Source organism: Toxorhynchites rutilus, chromosome 1, assembly GCF_029784135.1.
Source record: "Toxorhynchites rutilus septentrionalis strain SRP chromosome 1, ASM2978413v1, whole genome shotgun sequence".
NCBI classification, from domain to species: Eukaryota; Metazoa; Arthropoda; class Insecta; order Diptera; family Culicidae; genus Toxorhynchites; species Toxorhynchites rutilus.
Window position 1 is genome coordinate 62,477,016 of NC_073744.1, and position 15,443 is coordinate 62,492,458.

General features: G+C 45.1%; 1 protein-coding gene across 3 annotated transcripts in view; it reads right to left on the reverse strand.

Annotated features, from left to right (window-relative positions):
- Window positions 1–15,443, reverse strand: part of LOC129763140 (twitchin) — an 85,161-nt gene that overhangs the window by 22,498 nt on the left and 47,220 nt on the right. Inside the window, exons 7-13 of one of the 3 annotated variants that reach the window (XM_055761939.1) lie at window positions 8,886–9,187; window positions 7,729–8,355; window positions 2,158–3,239; window positions 1,974–2,090; window positions 1,610–1,648; window positions 575–725; window positions 17–390 (exon numbers count right to left, since the gene is read on the reverse strand). In XM_055761939.1, the coding sequence (XP_055617914.1) occupies window positions 17–390; window positions 575–725; window positions 1,610–1,648; window positions 1,974–2,090; window positions 2,158–3,239; window positions 7,729–8,355; window positions 8,886–9,187 (2,692 nt within the window). The remainder of the gene's footprint in view (window positions 1–16; window positions 391–574; window positions 726–1,609; window positions 1,649–1,973; window positions 2,091–2,157; window positions 3,240–7,728; window positions 8,356–8,885; window positions 9,188–15,443) is intronic. The other 2 variants (XM_055761941.1, XM_055761940.1) reach the window with 2 other exon arrangements.

Sequence of the window (15,443 nt, forward strand, 5' to 3'; positions counted from 1 at the left end):
CGTCGATGATGCATACCCGTTCCACTTTCTTCAGCTGTGGTTTCGGTTTCTCGACCTCCTTAAGATCGCCCCAGTCGGGCTCCTTCTCCTGGTTACCCCATTTGGCGTACTTTCGCTTTTTCAACATCGCACGGAAATCCATACCGCTGGAATCGGACACATACAGCTGCACCTCGGCCGAGTCCTCGCCGTGCGCGTTGGAAACAACAACCTTGTATTTGCCCTCGTCGGTTGGCTTGACTTTGCGAATGCAAAGGGTGATCGTGTTACTTTCACCATCGGTGTGATGCTTGTAGCGACCGCCATCGATCAGCTCGGTGATACCCTTAAAGAACTTCCACGTTGGAGCGGGATTACCCTCGACCTGGATCGAGATGTAACCGGTTTGATCTGGAAGGGAAGTGTTCCAATGGTTTTAATAGCTGACGATGTGCCTGAAACCACACACACACATCCTAAGAGCAAGATAAGCTGAAGTGGCTATGAAGCGTTTTGTTTTCTTGGTTCGTTTTCACGACACTAAGCACTAAGCGGAAGATGCGGCAGCAGTAGCGAAAATCTGCGAGGCTCAAACCTTCAACGGCCGAATAGCTCTCCTGGAAGTCAACGATGACGGCAGCTTTGCCCTCCTCGCCGATGGCTCGAAGTGGCGTCGATGGTTGGTTGATCTTCTCGTCCATATCTTGAATACTCGGGCGTCGCACATCGATTGATGGTCGTCGTTTCTACAGAGCGGCAATGTTGGAGAGCGATGTGCCAGATTTTTTTTTCAGGTTTTTGGCGCAGGTTTCATTTCGATTCATTTGTGTATTGGAGCGATTCGATGATTGATATTTATAACGATCGGATTTATTCCGATTGGGCAGAACAGGCGGCGAAGGTAGAACGAAATTATTGTAATGAGGGAAATGAGAAGAAAGAGAACATATTTGATTTAGTAGAGGCTTTCTGACTGGTTGGTATGCGTCTGAGTAGTTGGATAGATCTATTTTTCAAATAATAACCGTGTACCTATACCTAAGTAATATTTTTTAGTAGTATATTTCATCAAACATGGTGTGAGACTAATTTGGAAGATAAATTTGCTCCACGTGAAGTGGAAAAAAGAACTCTCGTAATTCAATACGAGCTCTGAAATTCGATAAATTATGCATCAAACAGATCATTCCTTCAGCCATGTCCGTAGAGTTGCAAAATACATTCTCATAAAACATTCCAATAACTGATGATTCTCACATGAAAGCTGTTTTGCTAATTTTAGCAAACATCGGAAAAAAATTGTCGAATGGTTTTACGAATGAAAATTCAGCAAAAATTCATCAGAGTTAAAGATGAGCTCTTGTCAGAGGCAATAATATTACGTGAGATCGAAATAGACAGGAACAAGAGAAATTCTCTCTATTTCGATTCCGTGAAGAGTTGGTGCTCTCAGTAAATAGGACTTTGTTGTACACTCTCTCTTTCTTCCAACGAACGAAGTATAGCGTTAGCATTTGGGTGATTATTCTGGCCTCGATGCACAGTATTTTAATTAACCAGCTTTCGTGGCCTCACGGGATTTTTCTTGCGAAAGAAGTCCCGAGCATCGAATCATACACCAAATATTCACCTTTCGATCGTCGAGAACTTCCCCTGGTCGTAGCTTTGTCTGCTCGGAGAGGCATCGTACGCCGCCATCGTCGATAATTACCGACATGAATAGATTTTTTTGAGTAACAAGAATAGAAACAGTTATGAATATAGACGAAATTGACAATTGTGTGTCAACCGATTTATAAGTTGGCGTTTGAGTGAATACTTCAAGGCAGAACGTCATCATGGAGATCTCCGCTTTGACATATAATAAAACATTCAGAACGGTTCTAAACGGTTGCAAACATTCGAATATTTCTAATGTAGCAACCGTACGACACAAACATTTAGAATGAGATAACGTAAGCATATAGCACATTTCCGAAACCATCTTTACTCACATCATCGCCCATCAGCAAACTTGGACGGCGGTCATCCAAGAATGAACCACGACGACTACCACCTTTGTCTCGAATGATTTCGATGCTTGGAGCTTCCAAGCCTTTCGGAACAGGTGTCTGTGGATAGTAGGAACAAAATAAAACATTTGAAATTGTCTGCGAAACATACCAAAAGGGTACTTACCGTTTCCTTAATCCTCGGAACATCCGCGTTGTCTTCTTCGATCTTGATTTCAATCTTTTCTTCCTTCTTGACTGCCTTCTTCTCTTCGACCTTCTTTTCTTCAACCTTCTTCTCGGGTTCGATCTTGATTTCGATTTTCTCTACCTTGTCTACCTTCTTGGTCTTCTTTGCTTCCACCTTCTTCTCCTCCACCTTGAGCTCGGCCTTCTTCTCCTCAATCTTAACTTCGGCCTTCTTTTCTTCCACCTTCTTGGCTTCGACCTTGAGCTCGGCCTTCTTCTCCTCAACCTTCAGTTCGGTCTTTTTCGCTTCAACCTTCATCTCAGCCTTCTTCTCTTCGACCTTCAATGAGACCTTCTCCTGTTTGACTTCAACCTTCTTCTCCTCGACCTTCTTCTCTTCAACCTTCTCCTCAACCTTCTTCTCTTCCACCTTTTTGACAACCTTCTTCTTCTTCTCCTCGTCCTTCGGCTTCGGTTTCGGGGTAATCGTCACCTTCGCTTCGCACTCGTCACTCTGCAGTTCGTTGCTGACCGACACCTTGTAGATGCCGGCATCCTCCACGGTACAGTTCTTGACCTGCAGCTTAACCATGCGCCCGTTGAACTCCTGAATGACGCTCTCGCTGGCCTTCAGTATGGTCTTGTTCTTCATCCAGTACACCTTGAAGTGGCGATCCGGATGTACGAGGCCGGCAGCCAGCGTCAGATTGCCACCCTCGTCGAGCATCACGTCCGTAAACTTCGGGTCGATGATCGGCTTGGTCGGCGGTGGCTTCTCGAACACGATGTCCTTCAGCTCGATCACCTGCGAGGTCGCCTGGCCCTTGTCGTTCTTGGCGACCAGCTTGTACGCGCCGAAGTCGGCCTCGCTCAGCTCGCTGATGTTGAGCTTGACCGAGAACTCGCCCTCGCGGGTTTCCTCGATCTTGATCATGTGCCGGTGCGTCTCCTTGATCACCGTCGTCTCCTTCATCCAGACGCAATCCGGCCGGAAGCGGGACGCAACCGCACACTCGATCGTCGCCATACGCTTCTTCACGTTCGTTACCAGTTTCGGCTTTTCCTTGATGACGGGAATAACTGCGGGCAAAAAATGGGTATTAGTTTGGGGGTATACCATGGGGGATTGATGCTGGCCTCCAATACTTGCGGTTTGTTTGACTGTCGCAAGAAACAGAAGACGGAATCTTTTCATATGAGATTTGGTCATCCAGCTGCTGGTACCTGAACATGTACAAAGTGCTTCTTATATGATATATAGGTACGCGAAATGCAAAAACTGGGAATATTCTGCTGATGCAATTGGCTGTAAATAGAAATCTCGATCACGTTTCTCATGGTCTGTCATGTCAAAAACTAGAACCTCGCTGGTGAACGCTGGTGGTGAATTATGACGAGTTTCAACTTATAGATGAATGTTCATGAGGACCTATCGTATTTTGATCAAATATTGTTTTTTTATTGGGAAAAACTCCTGAACAATCAATGCAGTGGTTAACGAAATGTTATTCCACTTCTGCACTATCGAGAACAACAATTTTTCGGTGATTTAGTGAATTTAAAATAGGCCGTACAAGCACCGCAGATGCACCTCGCTCTGAAAGACCCTAAGAGGCTATGAATCCAGAAATCGTAAAACAAGTGCATCGACTCGTTTTGAACGATCGTAAAGTGAAGTTACGCGAGTTAGCCGAGCCCGTAGGCATTTCAAAAGAATGAGTGGTGTACATTTTGCACGACATTTTGGACATGAAAAAGCTATCCGCGCGATGAATGCCGCGTTTGCTGACCGTCGACCAAAAACAACGACGCCGGTTTGGCGTTGTTGGAGCGTAATGGAGTGAACTTCTTTCGACATTTTGTGAGAATGGATGAATCGTGGATCCATTACCACACTTCTGAGTCCAATAGGCAGTCTGCAGAGTGGCTGACAAGCATATTTCGAAGACATAGACGTTTCGTACTACAGCTAGGGAATCGAAATTCTGGAAACTCGCTATACCAAGTGTATTGCCGCGGAGGTGATCTGGCGTAGTGGTAACATCCATACCTCTCACGCAGAGATCATGAGTTCAATCCTCACTCCCGACATTCTTCCAGAAATGGAAATAAAAGTGACGAACCAGCCGAAATGCGTTGAAAGTCACGCAGAAATACGCATGGCTGCAAAGACCAGGCCATCATCGACGCAGTCATAGTCACCCAGGCGGTTTATAACCAGCGAAACCTAAGCATGGCCTATATCGATTACAAGAAGGCTTATGACTCCATACCTCACTCGTTTCTCGTCCGGGTATTGGAGCTCTACAAAATTGATCCCGTCGTCGTTAGGTTCCTGCAGCATGCGATGAGGCAGTGGAGTACGTCTCTGCACCTTAGTGATGAGGAAAATGTGTTGCAGTCTAGAACGCTGCAGATAAAGAGGGGGTTATTCCAAGGCGATTCTTTCAGCCCGCTTTGGTTTTGTCTGGCACTGAACCCCCTCAGTAGGACGCTCAATAGAAACGGTCATGGCTATAAAATAAGGTATGGCGACGGCGCCCACGAAGAAGTGACCCATACCTTTTACATCGACGATCTCAAGGTTTACGCTGATTCACGTCAGCGTCTAGGTGTAGCTATCCGGACTGTCGAAGAAATAAGCAGGGACATCTGCATGGAGTTGCTCCCTTGGCCGAGTGGTTAGCGTCACAACTAACATGCCGGGTGTTCGGGTTCGATTCCCGTTCTGGTCGGGGGAATTTTTCGTCAAAGAAATTTCCTCCGACTTGCACTGTGATCACGCGTATTCTAGAGCTTGCCACTCAGAATGCATTCAAGGCGTGTTACTTGGCATAGAAATCTCAACTAAGTACTAATAAAAATGACGCAAGTAATACTACGTTGAGACGGCGAAGTTCCTCTAGGAACGTTAGTGCCATTGAAGAAGAAGAAGAAGAAGAAGAAGATCTGCATGGAGTTCGGCCTCGACAAGTGCCGCTGTGTCCACCTGCTGAAAGGACAACTTACCGAATCCGGAGGCTACGAGGTCTATGACGGCGAGTTTATAAGAGACATGGTTCGTGGCGAATCCTACAAATATCTTGGATTCCGACAGCTCACCGGGATTCGCCACTCTGACATCAAGACGGAGCTGCGAGACAAGTTCTTGAGTCGAGTGAACTGTGTCCTGAGGACTTTCCTCAACGCGGGGAACAAGGTACGCGCGACCAACACATTCGCGGTTCCCCTGCTGACCTTCAGTTTTGGTGTACTCAAATGGAGAAAAACTGACCTAGAGGACCTTGAGAGGAGGATGAGGAAAGAATTCAAAGAGGCCGGAATGCACCATCCTCAATCGGCACTGGAGAGAGTTTCACTACCACGCAAAGAAGGGGGACTTGGAATAGTCGACATATCTGCACTGTGTGTTGCCCAGGTACGGCAACTGCGCGAGTACTTCGCAGAACGCGCCAACCAAAACGCGCTATACCGGGCTGTCTGCGCCGCTGACAGAGGATACAGCGCTCTGCACTTGGCGCAAGCGGAGTACCAGCTCAACTGCAATCTGCAGACAGTGGAGGAGAAGATTGCAGCTTGGAAGCAGAAGGCAGTGCATGGTGCCCACCCCCATCAACTGGACCGGCCACACGTCGACAAGGCCGCATCTAATCTATGGCTAACTGGTGGTGAACTCTCTTCAGTAGTAGAAGCCGATATGATAGCCATCCAGGACAGGATAATGGCGGTACGTCTGGCATCAAGACGTTGATGACATTTGCCAGATGTGCCATCAACCAGGTGAAAACATAGAGCACATTATGGGAGGCTGTCCCGTTTTGGAAAACGCAGCCTACACCAAGCGCCACAACAACGTGGCCCGTATTGTTCAAGGAACTGTGGGGGCTAAGGGAGGTCCCAAGAATTGTTCCAGTCGTTCTCTCTGGAACTGGCATTGTCCCGAAGACACTTCTGGAAGCGCTAACGGCGTTGAACATCGAGAAGGAATTGGCCGGCATCCAAAAGTTCGTCATCCTTAGCACCTGCGCGATTGTCCGACAATTCCTCGTTCAGGACTAAAACATCACGAGCATGCAGATATGTGCATTCCGCAGAGCCTAGTCCCCCTTTGGCATTCAGAAGCCCGGGTGCAAGTGAAAATTCTGGCTAGGTTCGCCTAGTTAAGAAGTGAGATAAGTCTGCCAAAAAAAAGTGTATTACCCTCGAAGGAAACAATGTTGAGGAATAAATACAGCTTTGCCCAAAAACGATTGTATTCATTAAAAATCTCTGAACTTTTCAGCCCATGTAGGGGAACCGCGGGTAATACGGACAGTGGGGGTAATATGGACAGGTGGTTGATTTGTATAGTTACATTTTGAATTTCAGATTTCTGTAAATGAAAACACCTTCTACATGTTATTCTATAATATTTAAGCCACCCTGTGGCAATGAATACTGATCAAAAGTGGAAAAAATGAAACAAAAACCGAAAATCATACATGATTCCGTGTGCGGATGTAATTTTAGCTGCTTCGATATTAAGCATTTTGAGTGGTTTAATATCAAAATTCAATTCGCTGATGGTTATTTTACGGTTTGTGAGTTAACAGAGAAGCGATTTTAGGTATGCACGGAAAATTAAATTCATTTTTGAGTGGAAAATATAAATTATTGAAATAATCGTACTGGTGAGGTAAAACGGACAGTTGCCAGTAGGAGTGAGATGGACCGTGAAAAGTCTGTTTAATCTATTCCTAAGGAATTCCCTGCGTCTATAAATGGAAATTAAATCGCCAAATGTGGACTGTTTAGAAGCTGACTGGAACCAAAAGCAAAATAGTTGAGGGGCTGTCCGTTTATACTGCTGAAGAGCACGACATCAATTCTAAGTGGACGCTTTATATATTACAAACCTGTCCATATTACCCCCACTATATGACCATATTACCCGCATCGAAAAAAAATGTTTTAATTTTCGGTCTGTTTTGATTTCAGTAAAATCAATGAAAAACACTTTTTTTGGAAAATATTTGGCCAATTAGGTAGAAAAACAGTATATTGAACTGCAAAAAAGTTTTGGGAAACATGAGTTTCCAAAGATATAATTGAAGTTCTTCTTAACATGTCCATTTTACTCCCACCTCCCCTACCCGGAGAACCACAATGTAAACCACAAATCTCGAATTGTACCAAATAAATGTATAAGCACGGATATCGTCTCGTTGATAAAGCATGCAGACTAAAGCGAACTAGTCACGTATGGATGGATGGCGGACGAACGATCAACGGAGATAGTTTATAGTTTTCAGCAGAAACTCTGATAAAGCACACGCATTCCAAGGTAGATCCCAATCTCGATGGATATGTGCTGTTGAAGAGAATATTGAAGCAGTCAACGTTAGGGGCGATTACAAGGGAGTAACCCAAGTATGAGACTTCGTGAAACAAAGAACGAGAACTGTCACATGATCGATATAGGCAACAATATTATAAGAAGATACCCACACCTACGGTTTTGAACAGCCCACGCAAGTCTGCGGAACCAACATCAATCCCAATCGAGGGCCACCCCTCCCGCAATACTTACTCTCAATGTTAAGAATTAAATTAGCATTTAACTCCCCGAGAGCATTCTTGATGTTGCACTTGTACGTGCCGGAGTCTTCCGTCTGTGGATCCTTGAGCACCAGGCAGACGTGGTACACGTCCTTCTCTGACGTCACCGTCATCTTGAGCTTGCTGGTCTCTTGCAGCAGTCTGCCCTCGCGAGTCCATGTGATGTCCGGCTTGAGCTCGGTCCTGACCTTGCACTCCATCCGCACGACTTTGCCGTTCTCCAGCGAGATGATGTGGGGCTTCTCGACAAACACCGGTCCCTTCTCGGACGTCTCTTGCTCGGACTCGATGTTCAGATTCAGGGTCGCGCTGCTCTCGCCGAACTCGTTGCTGATGATGCACGAGTAGCTGCCGCCGTCCTCCGAGCTGGGATCCTTGATGTTCAGCGTCAGCTCGTACGTGTCCTCGTCGACGGTCTTGACCTCGATGGTCACTTTGTTGGACGATTTCACCTCCTGTTTCTTGCGCATCCACTTGACGGTCGGTTTCGGTTTCGATCTACATCTACACTTCATCGTTATCAGCGTGCCGAGCTTGTTCGGTATGATCTTCGGTTTCTCCACGAACGACGGAGCAAAGCCTCTATCGTTCTCGTTCGCTGTTCGCGTGGTTTATTTGAGTAATAGAAGAACAGAGATAAAAATGATTGGTTGGAGGTAATCTTATTCTTATCAACAACAATGGATGATTTTGCGAGCATGAACCACACCACTGCTCAAAGTTTTTAACCGTGCCCACAATGGACCATTCGCTGCCCACTTACAATCGCAGCATTACACATGTCCCGGGCATCATCTAAGAGAATATGGTTTCGTTAATAAGCTCAAACCAGAGTGCAAGTATGTTGCTTTATATCGCTGAAATGTGAAATGTTCAAACTAAAGCTTTAAAAATGTTCATCACCACCATTTGGTATGTACGAGTTTTACAAATATAAAGAAACACAGTTGAGTGATTTTAGATTTTTAAAATAATGAGTTTGGTTGCTATCGTAAAAACATTGCGTTTTCTCTTCACGGGAACAGTTAAGGTAACAAACTTAAAGCAGCTTAATCAGTGAGGTGTAGAATAAACAATCGCTCTTAACAATAGGAAAAGAAATATACAAACTAAGGAAACCAAGAATACCTTTGAAGTTAAGCGTAATGTGCGCATTGCTTTCCCCGAACGGGTTGAAAGCGTGGCAACGATAGATGCCCCCGTCGTTAGCGGTCGGTTGTGAAATTTGGAGTGTCAGTAGGTAGGTATCGTTTGAGATCGCTTTGCGCAAGATTTTGTACCGCTCGCCGTCGGTGATCGTGGTCTGGCCGTGATACCAGTTAATATCGGCCACCGGGAGCGCCTCCAGGATGCACTCCATCGAGAGCACCTCGCCCTTTTGGGTAATGGTGGGCTTCTGTGGAAAGCGGGGTGATTTACCCTCGGGATTTCTGCCGGATACGGAAATAAGGAGAGATAGAGACACGTGAGACGGGAAAGAGCACAAGCGGAGTGGGAGCGCTGGGTAGTGGTGATCTAGCTAGCTGTTCTACCTGAGTAAATTCGCACTATATTTGGAGATAATTGATTGAGTGGTTTGTTTCATGACGCGAAATGTGCGCACGCAAGCTTCGTATCCCCTAGATAATCGAACTTAAAAAGCAATTGCCACTAAACATTCTCATATAGTTGTACTGGAAATTCCTAACTTTTGAACCGTGGCAAATAAAAGATAAGTGAAATGAAATTTATATGAAAAATGCTAAAATGCTCCTCAAATGTCTACCCTTAGGTTTTTAAAAGCCAGCCTTATGACATGAAACATATGGCTTAATGTTTAGTGTCTCAATAACGAAAAGGCATAGCTTTCTAAATTTTTACTGTGTAATGTAAATACGTATCAGCTTTAAAAGATCATATGAAATGCTAGGGTCTCTTTTGTCCTGAAACTCAAATGTCCCAAAAACGATATTGTTCAACATTTTCGCCTTATGTATTTGGTATGCAATTGAATATTTTCCCTGGAAAGTACTTCTAAATACCTTTCATTCGCTGTAGATGAGTCCAAATGTTACATTCTTTGTAAGCATATTCGGCAAAATTGACAAAAAAATGATTTTCCAGACCACTCCAATTTTGGATGGTGCACCCAAGAGCCAAATACACCAAGGTTTTTTTTACGAGGGGGATACGTACCACGTAAACAAAACACGCGTAAAAAATCCGCGTTAATTGGAAAATCCGCCTAAAAAAAACCGCGTTAATTCGAAAATCCGCGTAAAAAAACCATGTAACCTAATGATAGATATCAAATGGGGCTATCCTTATGTATAACGGTATAACGATCCCCTAGTAAGTTGTACACTCTTCTGTCGACGCGTACCACTGTTGGACCGTCCAGAGCTAAGTAGACAGGGAAATCCATCCACGAAAAGCTGCACTTACAAACCCCGTCCCGTTGTATCGCCCGGCGAGTTCCCCATTACCCAACACCTAAAATCCACATAAGGCGGATTCGCCGCCGCGGATTCCGCGAGTAAAACCGCAGCGGAGGATCTACAGTGTATTGTGAATGAGCCATGTCACATAGAGCGGGGCGGTTTTGGAAGCGGATTCAAATCGAGAAAAAACTGTCGCGATATCCGCGGCGGCGAATCCGCCTAATGTGACATCAGCCAATCGTGATAAGGTGCGGCACTAGGCGCTGAGCTCCATTACAAGCACTAATTACCGTAATATGCTCTGAGGGAACATGGGAGAAAAATGTGAGCTGAGAGAGAGAGATGTTATAATGCACGGGTACCGCGTAAATAAAACCGCTGTTGACGCGCGAAATCAAAAAAATAAATCCGGACGATCCCAAAAGCAAACACAGTTTTTGTAAGTGTATGCTTTAAGCTGTAATTATTTTAATAATCAGCATTTAATTCACCTAATACATTGATTTAACTTACATTGTTCTGTCCGATTTAATTTTAACACGTTCAACAATGTTATTTCAATTTACTTTTAATTTTAATACTCAATTCACACAATTCAATTCTGTTCGATTTCAATTTTCTTTTGTATATGCCCTTATGTTATTGATTCTTTGTTTTCGTTCCTGTCATCCAATCGCCGCGTATTATGCACCCGGTAGGCGATTCTTGCCCCGGTGGCAATTCTATAGCCGTGATGCCATCTTCGCGGTTATCGTCGCCAACAGTCCCCGCCCCGTATTGCTGGTGACTCGTCCCAGCCATACCACTACCTAACACGTCGAGTACCACGATCTTTGCCACTGGTCTTTCAAATATTCCGAAGTTGGTCTGGATATCTGCCTTACGAATTCGTCCGTCCTTGCCGTGGTACACTCGAATAATTCGTCCTCTTCTCCAGCTGTTCCTTATTGAATCGTCTACGATGACTTCCAGATCACCTATCTCAAGCGGCTTCACATCATCGAACCATTTACTGCGATATGCCATCGAAGGTAAGTATTCCCGGATCCAGCGAGTCCAGAATTGATCGAGCCAGACTTGAACGTGGTTCCAGCTACTTTTCAAGGTAAGTTTTTCATTCATTGGAAGCTTCGTTGGTTGAACTACACCAGAGGAACTTAACAGAAGGAAATGATTTGGGGTTAACGTTTCCTGAATGTCCGAGTCCAAAGGTAAGTAGGTCAGCGGTCTTGAGTTGACCATTGATTCAGCTTCTATCAACACTGTACAGAACAGCTCATCGTCTGGCTTTTTAGGGGTGGATAGAGATGCCATAGCTGTTTTTATGGAACGCATCATGCGCTCCCAAGCCCCGCCCATATGGGGAGCGGCCGGAGGATTGAAATACCACTGCGTTGTAGAGTTGGTGAAGGTTCCTGCTAGTTCTCGATTCACACGTTGAATTTCGTGTATTAGTTCCTTGCTTGCCCCACGGAAGTTTGTGCCTTGATCGCTGTAAATTTCTTGGGGTGAACCTCTTCGAGCGATAAAACGACGAATAGCTAGTTTGCAGGACTCCGTACTGAGAGAACAGGCGACTTCTAGGTGAATCGCTCTTACGGTTAAGCACGTAAATAGTGCAACCCACCGTTGAACGTTCGATCTTCCATTTCGAATCAAAAATGGACTAGCCCCACGAAAGTAAAGCAACGGACATGAGGCGTTAGTCGTGCTAGAGGAAGTGGTGCCATTCGTGGTGTGTTAGGTGTGGATTTATACACTTTACACCACATGCATTCCCTCGCGGTTTTACGAACTACTGTTCTAAGGTTGGAGATATGAAAGGCCTGCCGAATCTCGTTAACAACAGTCTCGTTGGAGCAATGTCCGTATTTACGGTGGTAGTAGTCTATCAAAAGATTTGTTATTGGATGATGTTTGGGTAGAATCGTTGGATTCCTAGTAACATATGGGATATACAGTGCATTGCTGATACGACTGTCCATACGTATTACTCCGCTTTCGTCTAAGAACGGGGAGAGTTTATACAGAGCACTGGTTTTGTCCAAAGGAATTTGCTGATCAGGTGGACGCTGCATGTTTTGACACATAATAGCTATTTCACGTGGATATGCTTCCATCTTCGATAATCGGCATACTGTTTCTTCCGCTTTCTTAATATTTTCACTTGAAAGAACACTGTATAACGACGAACTATGATCACGCCTGCTGCTACTCATGGAAATGAACTTCAGTACATATGCAACCGCTCTAACTAGACGTTCAAACTTCGAGAATCTGCTGAAGTCGATGATATCTTCCACTTCATTCTTTCGATGAAGATTATGAATAGCTAGAATCTCTTCAACGGTCTCAGAAGCTATATTCTCCTGATTTGGCCAGTTTTCTTCTGTACTATACAGAAACGCTGGTGCCCTGAAACATCGACTCTCAGGGTTATATTCTTAGCCTTTGCTCCACTTTGTCGCCTCGTCTGCCACGTTTTGTTTAGTGGGAATCCATCGCCACTCAGCAATGGTGGATTCGTTGAGTATTTCACTGATACGGAAAGCTACATATTGTTTGTAGCGACGATGGTCCGAGCGAATCCAGGCCAGCACCGTTCTGGAGTCGCTCCAGAAAACTCTACGCTTGACTTGCAAAGAATGATTTTCGGAGATTGTTTTTGCTAGACGGGTACCGATCACAGCAGCCTGCAATTCAAGCCTCGGTACCGAAAGAGATTTCACTGGAGCTACTTTGCTTTTGGATGAAACTAAGGCACACCTCACCAATCCCTGGTCAACGATTCTGAAATACGCAACGCAAGCATACGCATTCTCACTTGCGTCTACAAAGACGTGTAGTTCCAAACTGTTATAGCTCACTGGATCATAATTAGGGAAATAACAGCGTGGAATTTCAATGGCGTCAAGTTTTTTCAACGTTGCCAGTCGGTAAATATTTCTGGGGGAACTGGATCATCCCAACAAATTCCAGTTTTCCAGATGTTCTGTATTATAATTTTTCCATGAATCACAATCATTGATACTAGTCCCAGGGGGTCAAATATGCTCATAACTAAACGAAGAGCCTCACGTTTTGTTGGTTTACGTTCTTCCTCCACTAGCTCTCTCATGTCTTCACGAAAAGTCAGCATGAATCGGAACATATCTTCAGCCGGGAACCAAACCATACCGAGCACCCTTTCACAATCGTCTTCCTTGTTACTGTTGAGACATTTAAAGGTTTCAGCTGTGGTTCTACCCAGGCGATTTATCAACTCAGTCGAATTTGAGAGCCAATTACGGATTTCAAATCCTCCCCTTTGCTGAACTAGTCGTACTTCATCAGTTACTTCATACGCTTCATTTCTTGAATCGAAGCTGTCCAGGTAGTCGTCCACGTAGTGATTCTGTTGTATGGCTACCGAAGCTCTAGGATACTCGGACTCATGTGCTGAAGCGTTAAGGTTCTTCACGTACTGTGTGCTACACGGTGAACAGGACGAACCGAATGTTGCTACGTCCATCACGAATACTTCGATGGGCTGTGAAGGATCATTCCTCCAGAGGAATAGCTGAGATTGACGATCTGATGGTCGGATTAGAACTTGGTGGAACATCTCCCTGATATCGCCACTTATCGCAATCTGTCTTTCGCGGAACTTATTAAGTACACTTGGAAGAGATGTAAGGAGGTCTGGTCCTTTTAGCATCATACTGTTGAATGATACATTTTGAACTTTCGCGGCGGCATCCCAAATCACGCGTACTTTCCCTGGTTTTTTAGGATTCAGCACTATCCCCAATGGCAAATACCAAACGCGTCGTAGATCAGTATATTGTAAATCGTCTTCGGTAATCTTATGTGCGTACCCCTTGAGTTGGTAATCTGTTATCTGCTGCCTTACGTTGTCGTATAACACTGGATTTTGCATTAATCGACGTTCTAAACATTGAAGTCTGTGCTCTGCCATTGGTAGACTGTCGGGAAATTCAATGAAGTCGTAGCGCCACAACAAACCGGTCTCAAACCGCCCTGATGCAGTGCGAATGGTTGTTCGCTTTAAAATACCTCGAGCTCGTTGATTTTCAACTGATTCCAGAAGGGGAACACTGGATATTCCAGCTCCTTCGACACTAAAAAATCTCTGCACTAAGTTGTGCGTGCAACTCATCATCTGCCGAGCGAGAACATACGTGGACATGACGACGATCGGAAGCGTTCAGTAGCTTCCCTATGTTCCCATAAACTGACCAGCCGATTCTGGTCTTCGCCGCAAACGGTTCGTTGAACTTGCCTTCTCGGAGCTTCAGGCTTGCACTCAGTTGCGCATTATTCAATCCGATTAACAACAGAGGAGTAACGTTGTGGTAGTCTGCTATCGGAAGCCCACGCAGATGATCAAATTTGTCCTTCAACTCGCTGAACTGAAGTGTCTGCGATGGTAGGTCAAGACTCCTTACCGTACGAGCATCTCTCAGCGGGAAACGTTTATGGAGACCTCGTCCCGCAATCCGCAACTGTACTACTTTTGAACCGGGTTCTGATCGGGTAAAATTCCCGGTCCACTGTAAACAAAGAGGATCAACTGATCCAGTAACTTGAAGTTGATTCGCCAATTCTGCCGCTATAAGTGTCAATTCAGACCCATCATCCAAAAATGCATACGTGTCCACAAAGGTCTCCTTCCCGTAGATCGTAACCGGAACAACTCGGAAAAGCGTGGATCCTTCAAACTCACGATGAAGCGAAACGGTACCAGATGTTTTTGGATGTACTAACTGCTTCCCCTCGGAATTCACTTTCGAAGAATGTAGAAGCTTGTGGTGACGATACTCACAACCATCGATTCCACAAATCGGACTTTTGCACGGCCTCTTCCCATGAGCAATCAAACAGCGACGACATAGACGACACTCTTTCACTACCTCCCAGCGCGCATCCACATCCATCTTACGGAATTGAAAGCAATCCTTTATTTTGTGCCCAACTTTTTTACATACAGAACAACACTTATCTTGACTCTCCACGACAGTGGCAGGAACGCTCTCCTGCTTAACAGTGTGGGCGTGAATGAAAGACTTATCCTTCCTCTTCTCTCCCTTACATTCCTGGAGTAAACTAACCATTGGAGGAGTGACGATACGACTCAATGCTGCTACCAACGACGACATAAACTCGCCAAATACTGCCAAATCCACTTCGACCAGATTGCGTTGAAATAAAGCGCAATCTAAACGAACGTTCGTTGGAAGTTTCTCCACCAGCTCTTGCAATAAGG